Raw genomic sequence first — 17579 nt, forward strand, 5'->3', positions numbered from 1 at the left:
GTCTGAAAAACAGGGAGAAACATGAAGATGTTGCTGTGAATTTTTTTTCCAAAGGTAAATCTGCAGTGGAGCTGAAACTTCAAGCCTCTTACAGAAATCTTATATAAATCCCCTCTTGCCCTCCAAATGATAATTAAAATATGAACACATTCAAAAGCTACTGGATGGTAAATGAGTACTAGTCCCACTGAACTCAAGAATTTTAGGAATAGAAAACAGACTGGTGTATTAGGTTGGAACAAAAAGAACAGCTCTATTAGTTCCCGACACTTCCTCAGAGGACTTACTGTATTTATTCCCAGACAAGTAGTTGTTAGAGCTTGAAACTTTTTAACTGGAAAGACTTTTCTAAAGCTCCAAAACAGGTCAGAGTAGCTTGTGCAAATCGTTAAAATGGTTAGCACCATATAAGTAGCTAAAGGAAAATGTGCTGTGGGGGAAACTTTTGGTCTTGAATTTCATTGGCCAAAATCACCGACTATTTCATTTTTGGAATGAGGATTCCCTAAATGTAATTAAAAGGCTCACCCAGATGGCCTGCCCCAAATTCCAACCCGAGGCTGGTATTGTCTGTAATATTCTTGTAAAATTTCCAATCATTTTTTAAAATTTAACTGTGCCTCAACAGTGACAAATAAATTGCTTTGTGTCCTTTTTGTGGCACGTATGTCATACATGTAATGAAGAAGAATTATTTTCTTTCTTTGGTTCAAGAGCACCCTTTTTTCCTCAGCTTTCCTTTGAATTGCTTTCATTATGTGAGCGACTACTGCAGATTCAATAGGCTGTTCTAATAGCAATTTATTCAGTTCATTAGTACAATTCCTGCTTTCCAAAGAAACTATCTCATTCCTCTGCAGATGTTTGTAATGTAAATCATCAGAACAAGGCTGGCTATACCCCCATCATGCTGGCTGCTCTTGCAGCTGTGGAGGCTGAGAGAGACATGCGAATAGTGGAAGAACTCTTCGGCTGTGGGGACGTGAATGCTAAAGCCAGTCAGGTCAGTACTGTCACACTCAGATACCATTCAAAGCTGTTTTGCTTTGTAAATTGAATATAAAGTTGCCTTTATTGCAACTACAGAGCAGATGTGTGACTTTCCATTAGTTCAGAGTTTGCACTGACTGTACGCAGCCAGTCACTGCCTCTTGACATCTGTGTGTATGGTTTTGGTTCCTGTTTACAAAATGGAGCCATGGAAAAATATTTGAGCTTTAAATAAGATTTTTCTTTTTCAAGTGCCTCAACTGTCCCTCTTTCAATTTTGGGGGGCACTATGTGGAAAAACAAAACTGAATTTCGGGAGAAGTTTGTAAACTCTGTAGAACTCTTAGTTCATTATACTTTGTGAGATATTGTTACCCCCAGCTTTTGTCCTAAAGCAAATCTTCTCTTGTGATAGTTTTGACTTCTTTCAGCAGTTGCAGATGAGAGTGAGTGTGTGCATGTGCTTGGTTGGTTGTTACTTTAGCTGTGATTTTCCTCACAGGCCGGCCAAACTGCTCTGATGCTGGCAGTAAGTCATGGACGGGTAGACATGGTTAAAGCTCTGCTGGCCTGTGGTGCAGATGTCAATATCCAGGATGATGAGGGCTCCACTGCTCTGATGTGTGCTAGTGAACATGGACATGTAGAGATTGTGAAGCTCTTGCTGGCTCAATCCGGATGTAATGGCACCCTGCAGGACAATGTGAGTTGCCTTTCCAGACACTGCTCTACCTTTCCACGAGATAACTTTTGGAATGTTGATTTATTTTTGACTGAATGGAGAGATTCAAAGATCTACTTACATGAAATTTATGGCTGACAACCTAAAGTAGAAATGCCAGAATCATCTTCTTAGTCATAGTGCATGCTGTGATTATTTTTCTTTTAAATACATGATTTTCTGAGCAGTTCCAAAAATCAGGTCACTCTTATTAAGGTGCCTAAACCTAGATGCTTAACTTCACGCATACAAGTTTGAGGGCGGGAATTGGCCTTAGTACTCAAACCTCATTTTTTTACTGAATGATTTAAAGACTTGTGGTGAGAAATCTTTAAAAAAAAAAAAAAAATCCAAAACCTAATTTTCCATATATTACCTTCTTCTATGACTTAATAGTCCTCCTTCAGTGCCTCTATATGATCATGACAAATAATCAAAATACTGACTATTCTTCATAAGTTCTTCTCTTGCCCAAAGCAGTGATGCCGTGAGTTTGTGAGTGTCAGTTTGCCATCTCCAACCATTGAACAACATTGCACATTTGTTCATTGTTGAGGCAATGTGTGTGCTCAACTGAGAATGATATGCTTGTATATTTCTTGGTTAGAAAAGATCACTGCATCCTGTGTGAGTAGATAGAATAGGTGTTCTCAAACTGGGGATCGGGACCCCTCAGGGGGTCATGAGGTTATTACATGTGGGGTCGCGAGCTATCAGCCTCCACCCCCAAACCCTGCTTTGCCTCCAGCATTTATAATGGTGTTAAATATATCAAAAAGTGTTTGTTTTTAATGTATAAGAGGGATCACACTCTTAGGCTTACTGTGTGAAAGGGGTCACCATTACAAAAGTCTGAGAACCCCTGAGAGAGGATTTGATCAATATATCCTTTAAAACTTGAGAATGTCTTGACTGAGTATTATGGTTGTGTTCTTGGTGACAGTATTGTTCCGGGGTATGTTTGGATTCTAGCTATTACTGTCACCCAATTATTCACTTTCAGTCCTTACACAAAGTCTGGCTTTTTTTTAATTTGGGGGTTTAACTTCCCTGTACAACAGTTATAACACTTTCAGTACATCCACCTTAGTCAGAAAGCTCAGCTGGTTTTACTGCCCTCAACGTGAGTGGTGTACAACAGCTGGCCTCATAGGGCATGTCTACATTGAGATAAAAAACCCATGGCTGGCCCGAGTCTGCTCACTCCGGCTCATGGGGGTTGGGCTCTGAAGCTGAAAAATTGCTGTGTAGATGTTCAGGCTCTGGCTGGGAGCCCGAGCTGTGGGACCCTGCGAGGGTGGAGGGTCCCAGATCTCAGGCTCAAGCCCAAGTCCAAACATCTACACAGCAATTTTTAGCCCCACAGCCTGAGCCCGAGTCAGCTGACCCGGGCCAGCTATAGCCATTCCATAAAGGCTTATATTCCTGTATAGACGTACCCATAGACATCTGAGTGAGGTTACCTTGGTGTAACAGATCCCTTCTTAAAGCAGTCTAGGGCCACCGGAAACAGGTGCTAATTTTGAGCAGCCTGTCAACATTCTGTCACTCACCATGGTGGTGCCTAAAATCTAGGCGATGCTATGGCACCAGCCCTGACTTCGGTACTATGGTGCTGTCACTTACACAAGCCATTCCGTTGTAGATCTGTTGAGATTAAATTACCTCCAGTTCTTTGATATGGGCAAGTACCTTGCTTGCAATGAAGGGTACTTTGGCGTTTTTAAGGAAGGATTATATTTCTACTGGTCCCCTTTAATGACCAAGAATTTGGTTTCCAGCTGCCATTATGGAAATGAGCTCTGTGCTATTGATTTGTGCCATCTTGCTAATGATTCAGGAACTTTGCTGAATGCTTCCTGCTTTTCCAGGACAAATCTGTGTACACCACAAATGTACCAGTGTTCCTTGCTCAGCACGAATATCCAAGTGGTTGACCACCCCACCCCCTGCCCATTCAGTAGAATTAAACATGTTAATCACTCATCACCACCTGATAAGGAAGCATTTCACTTAAAGGTGGCTCATGCAGAGATCAAGGCTGCAGCTTCCTTTAGATTGGTCTTGACTGCTCTAATACCAAATGCCCCAGCAATAGTTAACAAGCCTGCTCCTCCCAAACATTTCACTGTGATGCCAGTTGTAACACTGGTGTTGTAGTGGAAACTTGTGTGGACAAGGGGAGAAGAGGCTGGCAGCACACTAGTGAGTTCTGGTGATATAAGGGCTGTTATTGGCAAATCCTCTCATGCCTTGTGAGCTAAAAATCACTGGTCAGCAGGTGCTATGGCTGAGTGATGCCTGCATCCGTCACAGGAGCTCAGCCTCAGGAGGGGAAGCAAACACTAGCTGCACAGGAGGGAGAGTCAGGGCAGGGAGAGCCTCTCTCTTGACTAACTTGTGTGCTGTGCAGGAGGGGGTCAGAGATAAGTCACGCTGACCCAACTGTCACGCTGTCTGGAATGGCTCACGACTATGGATGCCACCCTCAGGGCAGACTGTCAAGAACCAGGGCACAACCCTCAAACGGGTTGTGAGTTCTATCCTTAGATTTCACCAACCAAGTAACGAGTGTGAACACCTCCAGCACTATAACAACCTTAATAGGCAGCCTTGGGGATGCCAATCTATCTTGCCACCCAGGCAAGCCTGCCTCTGTGATAGCTGGTCCCTTACACCAAAAATCACAACAATATTCAGGTTAGTGCCAGTCCCAAAGGACCAACCACTTACCCAGGTCAAGTGCACCCTACATCTCTCACTAAAGACAACACTTGTATCCAATCCTATTATAAGCTAATTAACAGTTTATTAACTAGGAAAAAGAAACGAGAGATTTATTTACAAGGTTAAAGCAGGTAAACACACACATACACATAAATGAGGTACAATCTTAAGTTCCCCTACGATTCTGAAATAAATAAAATATCTTCTGACACAAGAAAATAATATCTGTAAAGGACAATATTCGTGGGTAGACTCTCAGCCAGGTGCACTTGGAAATGCAGCTGCTCTTACTCTTAATGGGAGTTATAACACAGCTAATTCTCATTGTATCTGATTAACTTTTATCCCTCCCTTCACTTTTCTTCCCCTCCCCACCAACAATGCAATTTCTCTCAAGCAAATTCAGACCAATCTCCTGAAATCACTGGTCTTACACAGAATTACTTGTAACATTATTGTGATAATGGCACACTCATTCTTTCTCAGCTATAATCCAGTCCCCTTGTTGAGAGAAATTATGAGGCCTCTGGCACTTGGATTGCCTCATAAAACAGAAGCACAAGGCTTGTTGTCACTTAATTATAATAAAGGAAATTAATCAGGACCCTAAATTAGGCTGGCTGTTTGAGCAATAGGGCCTCATTTCAGTAACTTCTACTCTCTGTAGACTGAAGGAGCTTTTAAGGGGCTTGATAATGCACCCGAGTATACATTTTTTTTCTTTTTTATTCTTTAAGGATGGCAGCACAGCACTTTCGATAGCCCTGGAAGCTGGACACAAGGACATAGCAGTTCTTCTTTATGCTCATGTAAACTTTTCCAAACCCCAGTCACCGGTTAGTATGTTAAATGTTCCTGGTCACTGAACACTGAATTTACGTGGTATCTCTCTGTTCTTGAGACTAAATATTGAAAAAAATCACGTGGTTAGTGTCTGGAGAGGCCACACTTTAACCAAAGAACTTTTTAGAGAGACGAGGTTGGTCAGATAATATCTTTTAGGAGACCAACTTATATTACCTCACCCACCTTTTCTCTCTAATATCCTGGGACCAACATGGCTGTAATAACACTGCATACAAAGAACTTCAACAGTGCTATGTAGGTAATCTGTCTGTGAATATGCTACCTATCACTGCATGCACAAATGCATATAGCTTGTGGGTATCTCTTGTTTGGTAAATACTTAGCTTCTGAAAGGTATTGGGTGGGCAGCACAGGATAAGACAATCTGTGTTTATCCACAAAACAACCTTTAAGCGAATAGTGCAATACAGACCAGGACAGCCTGGACCCTGGCAAGAGGATACTTCCTCCCCTTTCTCCCTGGGTGAGGACAATTCATCGTCTGTGTTAAATCAGACATCCACGTAGACTGGCCAATGTACAAAGTTTCTTTTGCATAATTGCGATGCCTATTACAGAGCAAGTCATCAAAGCAAGGTCAGCTCTAGTTTTGTTGCAACCCTATGCAAACTGGCAAATATCCACCAACTCTCACAGTCTGCACTTGTCTTCATGATAAACAGTTCCTAAATGTTTTACTACCGATAATACCGTGCTGCTTCAGACACTAGGCTATATGTAGCCAGCACAGCAGCTCCTGGACTGAAACAAAACACATTACCTGTTCTATATAGGTTGAATTTTAATTGCTGCCTTCATAAACTGAAGGGACAGTGGTTCCTGTGCAATCTGTTTAATCTCTTTATTTAATTAGCTGAATTCAGTTAACTAACTGTTCTTTCCTTTCCCCTTTCTAGAGTACACCTAGGCTCAGCAGAAAGACATCTCCTGGTCCTACCCGCAGAGCCACGTTTGATTAGTAATGCACGAATATCTGTAAATCTTAATGCCATCTCTAAGCTGCTAATTGTTACTGTATTACAGAGACAGATACTGAATGTAATTGTCTTGTGCCTGAACTCACCAGCAAATTGAAAGCAGAACCTAGTGCTAAAGGTAGAAGACTATAAACTTGAAGAAAGCATACAGTTAGATAGTAGTCTGCTAGTAACATAGCCAGAACCATTCTTTTGTCATCTATCCATCGTTGCAGGATACAGCATAAATCCTGTTTCTCTTTGCTGTAGAGTCTATTCCGTTGCATTATGTACAGTTTAGGAATTTTAAGCTATCTTCACAGGTATGAGTGTTTTCCCCCCCCTTTGGACAAGTGTCATAGTCTCCAGGGCACTTTTTAATTGTTCTCTAAAATATTTATATTTACTGTACATGGAGCTATTGGCAATTATTATTTTCATAAATGTCATTCCAATATGGTTTTGAGTTCTTTTTAATTTTAAAATTATAAAAATTGCAATTGCTTATGTAATCAGCTCTTTGGAGCTTGGGCTGGTGGGTTGATGGTTTAGAAATAGAAGAAGGGCTCTCTGTCAGGTCTGAAATTAGCTAAATAAATGAGTTGTCACCAGTTGGATGTATTGTATAACTTTTATATTAAAGATAATTGTATCTATAAAATTAAATCGCACAGTATTTTCAACATTTTATATTCTCTAGTAATTAAAAACTATATGAAGAATTACACGTATTGTTACCATATTTTTATTAACTATGTGTCAGTGTCCATAGGATCTATACATAATGTTTATCAGAGAATAAAATTAGAGGTATCAGCTATATGTTCCTCTCTAGCAGAATTAAGTAGTTCTCAGTGCATATTTATGGAATGCTATTACCTTGTCACATTCACTTTAGTCATATGTATTTAAATGTTTGAAGTGCCTTAGACTCTTGCCATATTTTCAAAATAAAATTTCATTATGCTGTTATACTCCTCTGCTGCTTTAGTTGTGATCTACCATCATCCAAAATGCTGTGAATTACAACTGCAGTAGTGAAGCATGCTGGATTGATCGGGTCAAGGCTGGGATGAGTGGGTAGTTCAACACTCTGGGGTTACTGTTAACATTGTCAGCTGACATCACTCATTCATCTCCTATAGCCCTGATCAGGTTGTGTTTGGTAGCTACAGGTTTTAAGAGTTTCAGTAGGCAAACAAATCCTTGTCTGGCCATCTCCATGAGATGAGGCTGTAACATGGAATCATTTTGTCTCAGATTGCTGTTGTCATGAAACTTACAATTGAAAATCTAGTTTCACAAGTTTTAAACTGTTGTTGATGTTCTTGCTCTCACTACAGCTAGTCTTTCAATTGAATGTCATTATTAATAATCCTTACCACTGATGTTGCCAGCGCCTTTTATCTGAGAATCAAAAGGCACGTCACGGAGGGGGACAGATGTCCTTATCCCTTTCTAATGGACAGGGAAATTGGGGCACAGAGAGCAGTGAAGTGACTTGCAGCAAGTCAATGGCAAAGCAAGAGTAGAATCCAGGTGTGCTGGCTAACATCAAGGCTATGCGGCCTAATATCACTAATAAAGGAATCTTATAGGCTTTTTTAATGGCGTTGCTAGGGCAGGATAATGGCTAGAATGAGTCATTCCTTAGAGCGTGAAGAAAGAGTTTGAAATTCTTCAACAGCAAATCCTCTAGCTGATTAACCCTACGGAGGTGTCTTCACCCAGGTGGTCAGTATCCTGTATCTGATCAGCCACACTGCAAAGCCCTACCCGATTTCCTGTGTCGTCACTGGTGCTGCACTCACCTGTGTGTGTCATTAGCACTTGCGGGAGCATATCCCATGGTTCTTAGTGCTGTAGTGAGTTGAGACAATCTGATTCTTTCCCAGTGAATAGTGGGAGAACTTGTCTGTCCTTTTGGGCACATGTAGAGAATAGTGGGGAGGCACTGGACTATCAGCACTCAGATAATTTAGCCTGCATCCTCACTGCAAAGTGGGCAGGTTACCAGGCCTGTGAACGCAGCAGTCGGGGTTTAGATTATACCTCCAGCTGGCCCGGCTAGTCTGGGTTGAAAGCATCACCAAACTCAGGTGAGACAGTTTTGTGTGTTGACAGAAGCTGGGTTAGAGGCAATACCCAAATAAGAGCCAGAGTTAACTCTGGAGACAAGACATGTGCTAAGACAGTGAGAAGGAATATACTTGAGTTTCCCCTTCAAAGTACCTGTCCTCTTCTCTGCACCTGTTCTTTACTTTTCCCCCAGCTTTCCCTGTGAGCCTTGAAAGAGAGCCCTCTTTTTAACGCACCACTCTCCTCTTTCCTTTCAGCTAGTCTCATTGCATAAAGCCAGTGTGAGTCCTATGTCAAAAATGATTTATTCCTGCTGTTATGGTGCCTGCACTATGCTCCTTCCCACTTTAAGGGGAGGGCCCATGCCTGGGGAAGGTATGTTGGGACTTATTCTTAGAAGTCCCAAACAGGCCCCACCCTCCAGAGGTTAGATTGTTCTTAGTACGTCACACCCTTGTGGGTCCCCCTTTCCCCTCCACCCACACACACTGAACAAAAAGAAGCCACCGAAAATCAGCCAGTGCCTGGGTGATATCCAACTGAGGAGGAGGCGGAGAGGAACTAGTTTCCAAAGGGTTACGGAGCTGTGTAGATGTATGTTCTTGCTCTCACTACAGGTTTATTTGAAATGTACGTCATTTAGTTACATTACAGCTTGCATGTGAGTTTAAACTGTGTATCACTCATTCTGCTCTGACTGAAATGCTCAAGGTTCAGGCCCAAACGGTACTCCAAACCCAGCTGTGTTCTTATCTCCTACCTATTCACATTCATCGCATAGGATTAGACAAGGACTAGCATCTACTTTTTTTTTAAAGTCAGCTGCATTCTTTTGCCTGGTGACTTTATCTCCAGAGAGGTCAGGTCTCCAATGAGTTCATTTGAACACCAGCTAAGTCTTTCCTTTGCATGACTAAATGAACTACTGATGTGATCCCTTCACAGACTTATGCTCTGAACGTAGATACGTGCACAACATCTAGACTGCCATTCAAGGTTGCAGCCTTGGAAAAGGAAAAGTACAGAAACCCAAGATCAGCACAGGATCCCAATAAGTAGGTATGTTTCAGTGTAACTAGAACTGCAGCAAAGGACGAAGTCTCCAGTAGGGTCACACTACTTGCTTTCCAATTCCCCTAACCCACTGCTCAACGAAAGTGGATCAGAAAGCCATACCCTGAACAAGGTTGCAGAGGTCCTATACTTGTAGTAATTTGAATTATAGGTGGAGTTTCTTTGTCTTTCCAGGATACCTACAGAAGTAATGTATTAAAGTCTTTCAGCACAGCCACAGGAACTAAAGTAGAGAATGTGCTTTCTGGAAGACAATCATCTTGTGCTTTACTTGGCCAGACAGAGGATTGGGACAAAATATTCCATCTGCTTAAATGGTACTTTATCTCTTGATTTGTAGGTACCTAATAACTGTGTAACTATTTTGAATAGCAGGCTTTTAACATTTCATCTGAAAGGTTGGTTATTTTCATCCCTTGCATGTGATTTTTGGCAGGACATGATGTTGATCAGGAAACAAAAACATGTGGGTTATGCCATCTGATTAAATACAGAGGGAGTAGATTCTGTTCCACTTATATCAGTGGAGTTACTCCAGATCTATTGAGGTGTAACAGAGCAAAATGTAGCCCAAGATGATGTTTACCCTGTCTTTTTCTCCTTCTTGTTTTTGTACAAATGACATGGATGGCAGGGAACTTTTCAAACGGAAAAGTAAAAAAATGACACTCTGCATTGTTTTCTTCTAATTACTTGCACATACATTTCAAACTACCTGTTAGGTAGAACAGCTGTCTGTCCCCCAGTTTCTTGGGGGAGAGACTAATTCAGATCCATAAAACAGAGCCAATCTTAAAGTGCCATCATCACTGCAGTACTACAATAGCTAATGATTTAGGAGTTAGAGTTAGTGCTAACAGAGTATTGGAAGGGAGGTAAAACTTTGTTTCAGGGCCTAAAATAATCTCTAACTACAGTATTAGGGATTAGGATGAGACCTTCTTGGGGAAGAAGGGGGCAGATTTCCCTACATCTGCATACTGTGGGATTTCTTGCACCTTCCTTTGAAGCATGTGGGGGTGGCCACTATTCGAGACAGGATACTGGACTAGGTGGAACCATGCATCTGAGGTAGTAGAGTAATTCCTATGTTCTTGTATTCCTAAGTGACTCTTGTGTATAAGGTCCAAAATTCTGCCTCATTTACTTCCAGGAGAAGTGATTGTTTTAAGGGGAACTGAACTTTAAAACTTGTAACTTGTGAACACCAACACTTCAATCATTTTAAAAAAAAAGTCAACTAGGCTGAGGCTCTGTGTTGCTCAAGTGATTGGTAATAACTATCATTTCTAACCGGATTAAGAATATTTTCCTCTCCAGCTCAATAGCTCTGATCTAACCCAACCTAGTGGTGACTGAAAGCCCTGCTGAGTGACTGGTGATTTTGTCTGTATGAAATTAGTCTAGGTTCTAGTTCCCAGGGAACAGGTGTCTATGCCACACAAACAACAATCACAGTTGGCTCTTATTAGCACCCTCTATTTATCAGTCACAACACACACTAATGCCACCCTTACCTTCCTGTCCTCAGGGGGAGAGATACTTGAAGTTCTATCCAACAAGCTGGAGGTTCTATTTGTAGGCAGAATAGAACTCTTTGAAGAGTCTGCCACTGGCACGACAGGTCCACTGGCTGAGAATGTATGTCAAAGTAATCTGAACTCTAAGGATCCTCTTGGGCTCTTCACTGACACGGGGCTCCTAGGCAGCAGATGTCAGTCACTACAAAAAGCATACTCTCTCCCCTACAACGATTGAGGAAATCGCAGTTCCTCCTGTGCAATGATAACTGGGACTGCATCATAGGCTTCTCACTTCCATTGGGATTATCTCAGCGCAATAGACGTTATTCTGGAAGCATAATCTTTGAAAAACAGATTTACAGTGCAGCATTGTAACTGCCTCAATAGAGGTCACAAGGTGCACATCACGCAGTGCTCGCCACTGGCTCTGTACTCAGGCTCTCTGCATGAAATCTTGGCCTCACTGAAGACAGTGGAAGTTTGCCATCGACTTCAATCAGGTCTGGATTTCACCCTCCGTCTTCATTTTCAAGGATCTCCATGGTCTGGGCCTAGGTTATCTAAAGAAACAGCTTACCCTCCAGACCTCAACAGCTCTGCTTCTGAGGAACAATGCAACTGTTCACCACAGGGGTGAAGCTTGTGTATGCAACAGATAGGGCTTTCTTGGCAGCAAGCCCGGTGTTCTGGAATTAACTCCCACAGCAAATTTAAAGACCACAAGCCCCAACACTTTCAGATCCAAATGCAAATCCCACTTCTTTGACCTTGATTTCCCACACAACAATTCAGAACCCAGTATCACCTCTGAAACACAAAGCAGGATAAAAGCCTGATCCTCACAAAACTTACTCCCTTCAGGAGCAGTGGGAGACAGCAGAAACATTACTGCCATGCCTTGCCTTCTACAGTTTTTAACTCTGGAAGGTGCTCAGATGGCACTGTGATGGGTGTGCAATAGAACAATTCAGGCGAAGAAGTCAGGGACTGGATAGACTTTTAGGGTATGTCCACACTGCAATTAGACACCTGTGCCTGGCCCATACCAGCTGACTTGGACTTTCGAGACTCAGGCTTAAGGGGCTGTTTAATTTTGGTGTTGACTTCTGGGCTCCGGCTGCAGCTAGCGCTCTGGGACCCTCCAACCTCACAAGGTCCTTGAGCCCAGACTGCAGCCTGAGCCTGAACATCTACACTGCAATTAAACAGCCTTTTAGCCTGAGCCCCACGAGCCTGAATCAGCTGGCATGGGCCAGCCAGGGTTTTTTAATTGCAGTGTAGACATGCTATCTAAACTACCCTATCACCCCTATGGCTTCTGTGTGGTAGGAGGGATTTATAACACTGGCTAAGACTGCCAAGGGCATGTTAGGCTAATCAACATGATGGAATTGGAAGAAAACTAGGATGCTGTAAACTCCCTGCTTTAAAAAGAAGTGCTGAGACATTTGCTTTACTATAGTAAATATTTTTTTTAATTTTAATTGGGATTTAGGAACCTATTGATTTCATGTAAAGAGGCACCTGTAAGCCAGTCTTATCAGGTTGTTTGCAGGTTTGTCTTCTATTTCCCTTGACCTAACAGCAGGTACTTGTGCACTATGTATGGTGGAGAGCCAACAAACTGCCAGACAATATTTGGACGTGGGACAACTTTCTATTTTCTGTTTTACTGAGAACATGATTTTTATTTAGCCTTGGTCTGTGGCCAGAAACCATTTAGCTGTGCTTCCTGTCATAAGGAAATTACTAATCATATGTTTGCCTCTTGCTTATTTATCATGGCAGCACTTTGAAAGCCAGTGGATCATATAAAAAATACACTTTGCTAAAGATTACACTGTGCTGTGAAGTTACTGAACCAGCTCTCCATAGCCCTTTAGAACCTGGATATGCACAGTAAACACCCTCAAACCACTCTGGGGCATCTTACTCTATAGCAGGCACCTTGCACATTTAATACGTCACGGCTCTAGCCACAAAAATCATTTTTTGTATATATTTCAAAAGAAAAATGCTATGATTTGTCAAAGTGAAGCTACACAGGTAGTTCAGTGGTTTCTCTGGGACTGCAGACACAATTATACATTTAAATCTCTCGTAGCCCTAGGCTAAAATTTCCAAACTTGAGTGTCCCAAGTTAGGCTGCCTAAATAAAGTGGCCTGATTCTCAAAGGAGCAGGGCATCTGCAGTCCCCAAGGAAACCAGTGGGAGCTCTGGGTGGTCAGTGCCTTAAAAAAACAAACAAACACCACTTATTCAGAGGAGTAATTATGGATATGGGTGTCTAAAGTTGAGACCTAAATTTAAGAATTTTAGCCCCAAACTCTAAGGCATGGATGGTGCTAGCGAGGTGAACGTGCAGGCCTAACTCACAAAGTCTAGATCTGAATCTGAATGTCCAAAAGTTTGGAGGAGTTTGGATACAGGTCACAACCTTCATAAATTCATAGATTCATAGATTCTAGGACTGGAAGGGACCTCGAGAGGTCATCGAGTCCAGTCCCCTGCCAGCATGGCAGGACCAAGTACTGTCTAGACCATCCCTGATAGACATTTATCTAACCTACTCTTAAATATCTCCAGAGACGGAGATTCCACAACCTCCCTAGGCAATTTATTCCAGTGTTTAACCACCCTGACAGTTAGGAACTTTTTCCTAATGTCCAACCTAGACCTCCCTTGCTGCAGTTTAAACCCATTACTTCTTGTTCTATCCTTAGAGGCTAAGGTGAACAAGTTTTCTCCCTCCTCCTTATGACACCCTTTTAAATACCTGAAAACTGCTATCATGTCCCCTCTCAGTCTTCTCTTTTCCAAACTAAACAAACCCAATTCTTTCAGCCTTCCTTCATAGGTCATGTTCTCAAGACCTTTGATCATTCTTGTTGCTCTTCTCTGGACCCTTTCCAATTTCTCCACATCTTTCTTGAAATGCGGTGCCCAGAACTGGACACAGTACTCCAGCTGAGGCCTAACCAGAGCAGAGTAGAGCAGAAGAATGACTTCTCGTGTCTTGCTCACAACACACCTGTTAATACATCCCAGAATCATGTTTGCTTTTTTTTGCAACAGCATCACACTGTTGACTCATATTTAGCTTGTGGTCCACTATAACCCCTAGATCCCTTTCTGCCGTACTCCTTCCTAGACCGTCTCTTCCCATTCTGTATGTGTGAAACTGATTTTTTCTTCCTAAGTGGAGCACTTTGCATTTGTCTTTGTTAAACTTCATCCTGTTTAACTCAGCCCATTTCTCCAATTTGTCCAGATCATTTTGAATTATGACCCTGTCCTCCAAAGCAGTTGCAATCCCTCCCAGTTTGGTATCATCCGCAAACTTAATAAGCGTACTTTCTATGCCAATATCTAAGTCGTTGATGAAGATATTGAACAGAGCCGGTCCCAAAACAGACCCCTGCGGTACCCCACTCGTTATGCCTTTCCAGCAGGATTGGGAACCATTAATAACAACTCTCTGAGTACGGTTATCCAGCCAGTTATGCACCCACCTTATAGTAGCCTAGTGTCTTTACATGATTATGGTCTGGTTAGTGCTAGAGATGGTTCAGAATTTGCACATAGATCTATAATCTTCTCAGACCATGGGGACGTTCAGATTCAGAACCAGACTCTGTGACTCAAGTCCATGTCAGTGCAATAATCTTCAACTCAACAAAAGCTAATTAGCACCATCTGCTTAGGCCATTGAAAAGACAGCTTTTGTCATGCTGGAAGCAGGGCCTGCTCCCCCACACTGTCAGAAAAACTGCTAAGGGTGGCAAAAACGTAGCCATCCATGGCTGGCACTTGCTCTCACAACAAGCAAACACTAAGAGTACATTTTCCAATTTGCCGAAGGCAGCAAAAACCCTACAGCCTGTTTTGACCTGCAATCCTGTTGTCAGATTTAATTAATTGAGCAGAATAAACAGTAGGAAAAAAAAAAAGGAATTACTCCCCCGAACTTCCGTTCTCTTGATGCCCCCTCCTGTCTCAAATAGCTTGACACCCTAACTAGTTCATACCTTGAAAGCCAGGTCCTCAAACAGGAAATACTTTGGAATTCACAGTAATGCCTACATCCACTGGTGCCCTTCGCTAGCAATGTTTAATTCCATCTGTCAGCGTTGGATGGAATTTATCACAGATGGTTGGATTAAGGGGCTTACCATACATACCAACTCCATACTGGATATGTGCTGAGATCACCAGTGGTTAGTTTCTCAATCCAGGTCAGACAATAAAGTCCATCAAAATCTGAAATTGTAACCACCTTTGAACCCTCACTCTGTAGGGAAGTTTAAAAGTTCCATTGTTCTTGGGGAAACTGCAAAATACCGCACCGCGTGTTGCAGACTGCACTGATGTGTTCTAGCAGCCCCAGTGTAGACGAGTGACACATTCCATCTCATTTAGGCCAGACTTTTGACTTGTTTTCTAGTAATATATAAAACATAAAGTCTCCTTTGGAATTGTGAGACTGCTTCTGCAACCACTTGCATTGAGAAGTTTTACACCCTATCCAGTTTTCTGCTGGAGGAACTTCAGTCATCGTGAAGGTATGTGATGTGTATGTGGGGGACTGTCACTGGTATGGTACTTCTGGGTGAGAAGCCTGGATGCTATGGGTCCATGTCAACCCTGTGGTGAGCAAGCATTGCCAACTGAGTTGCTTCCCTGACATGCAAAGTTATGATTCACTGGTATAGAGGGGAACTGGGATTATGGCTCTCCCCATGCCTTTGGAAAAGCTAATGACAGCACCACCGTAGTGCAGAGCTTATGCACCCTACACCAGTTGTGTCTGGCCTTTTGCAGAGGCACAGGGATGTGTGTGAGGAAAAGACTTCATCCTCTCCCACTCTTGTGACCCCATCCAGAAGCAACCTGGACCTCTCCAAATTAACAGGTTTAACTAAAAACAATTTCCTGGCTCAGAGAAGGCTCAGGATTTAAGATGGACTCCTACCAAAACCCCAAATCCAAGCCCCTCTAAGTCTTGGGGAAAGTTCAGATCCTGATCTAAGCTTTGAGGCTGGGGCCCATCTCTGTAGGAGATCCTGGAAAACAAGGCTATGTACACATTTTAGGGGTTCCACAGCACAAATTGAGAGAGGAACTTTCTATCAGGAAGTTTGAGTTGTCATCTCTGAGACTGTAATATTAAAGAAAGCAGCTCACATTTAGAAAAGAGCTAAAAGGATCCCAGAGTTACAAGCTCCAGAAGCACCATTATTATCACTCTGCTAGAAACAGGGAAAAACTTCCATCAGACGTCACCTTACAAAAGCGATGAGATATTTTTGATTCTTGGACTGTAAGCTCAAATGTCATCCAATGTGTTTGTAATGTGCCCAGCAAAAAGGGAACCTACTCCTGATTAAAAGAACAGGAGTACTTGTGGCACCTTAGAGACTAACAAATTTATTAGAGCATAAGCTTTCGTGGGCTACAACCCACTTCTTCGGAGACCCACTCCTGATTAGGGTCTCTAAGTGCTACATCTAATATACATCTAGTATAAACATCTAATGTGGCTTTGACACAGAGGAAAGGCTTTGTTCCTCTGAAACACAACTTTGTAGAGGGTTCACTCATACTCCCAGCAAACCTGAGGGTGTCACATAGGAGCAGAACAAATACCTTCTGGGACCTCGCCTCTGTTCTTTTTTTTTTTTTTTTTTTTTTTAAGTCCTTTTAGAAAAACACACTAAGAGTCCTGTGCTAGACTTCCTTAGAAATACTGAAATGAGGTCTCAAGGAAGGTGCCCTCAGACTCATGTTTGTTCCATAGTTCAGTTAAAAATTGTAAAGCTACTAGACTTCCCCACTCAGAGCCTGCTCCAAAGACCATTAAAGTCAATGGAAAGACTCCTATTGATTTCAATAGGCCTTGGATCGGAACCTGAATGTGCTGGATCTATACAGATACAAGATTAATAAATTTGGCTGGTTAGGTATGAGGTAGCTGATTGCTATGTTTTGCTATTCCTTTGTCATTAATAATTCCATTGTAACAACTATTTGTTTGGCATGACATGATCTGGTAACTCCTCACTTCCCAGCAGCGTAGTGCATCCTTAAGATGCACATTTTCTATTCAGGTAAGCAGCACAGCTGGTACCATAAAATAGAAATTGCCTTTTGAATACTTTGTGTTATATAATCAAAAGTACCCTTTGGTGGCTAAGAGGCCTTTCTATACTAAATGCCTGTAAATACAGACTGGCTATGCTCTTAAATGGAGAATTATGAGATAACTTTTCCTATTGCTAGTATGAATCTCTCTCCATATCTTCCCAAAGCCAATACATTCTATCCCTCTCTTATTCTATAGACAATGAGAGGTAAGTTTTCAAAGCAATGGTAGGAATTTTAGCTGAGGAACTCCCATTAAATGGAAGTAGCAGAGAGAAACCTTTGGGATGTTTACTTAGTTTACTTCTAATTATTTTTATCTGCTCTTCTTTTAATTACAATGGCCAGAGTTGAAGAAGCATCTCATTTGAAGTTACTACTACGTTGCTTAGGCTAACCACAAAAATCAAAGAATGTGTCCAGAACAGTCAATGACAGATTCATCCCTGGTAGAGCCCCATTGGCTTTGCTATAAATGAAGGGAGGAATTTGACTTACTC

The 17579-nt window shown here is 42.1% G+C and overlaps 1 protein-coding gene across 2 annotated transcripts in view; it reads left to right on the forward strand.

Annotated features, from left to right (window-relative positions):
* The window catches only part of KANK1 (KN motif and ankyrin repeat domains 1), an 82625-nt gene extending 75406 nt beyond the window's left edge, over positions 1-7219 (forward strand). For both annotated transcript variants that reach the window (XM_024200165.1, XM_024200164.1), the window contains 4 exons: positions 861-1003; positions 1493-1693; positions 5176-5274; positions 6202-7219. In XM_024200165.1, coding sequence (XP_024055933.1) covers positions 861-1003; positions 1493-1693; positions 5176-5274; positions 6202-6264 — 506 coding nt within the window. In that variant the 3' untranslated portion in view covers positions 6265-7219. The remainder of the gene's footprint in view (positions 1-860; positions 1004-1492; positions 1694-5175; positions 5275-6201) is intronic.
* The last annotated feature ends 10360 nt before the right edge of the window (positions 7220-17579 follow it).

The sequence above is a fragment of the Terrapene carolina genome, unplaced genomic scaffold, assembly GCF_002925995.2.
Source record: "Terrapene carolina triunguis isolate 2854851 unplaced genomic scaffold, T_m_triunguis-2.0 Scaffold113, whole genome shotgun sequence".
In the NCBI taxonomy this organism is placed as follows: domain Eukaryota; kingdom Metazoa; phylum Chordata; order Testudines; family Emydidae; genus Terrapene; species Terrapene triunguis.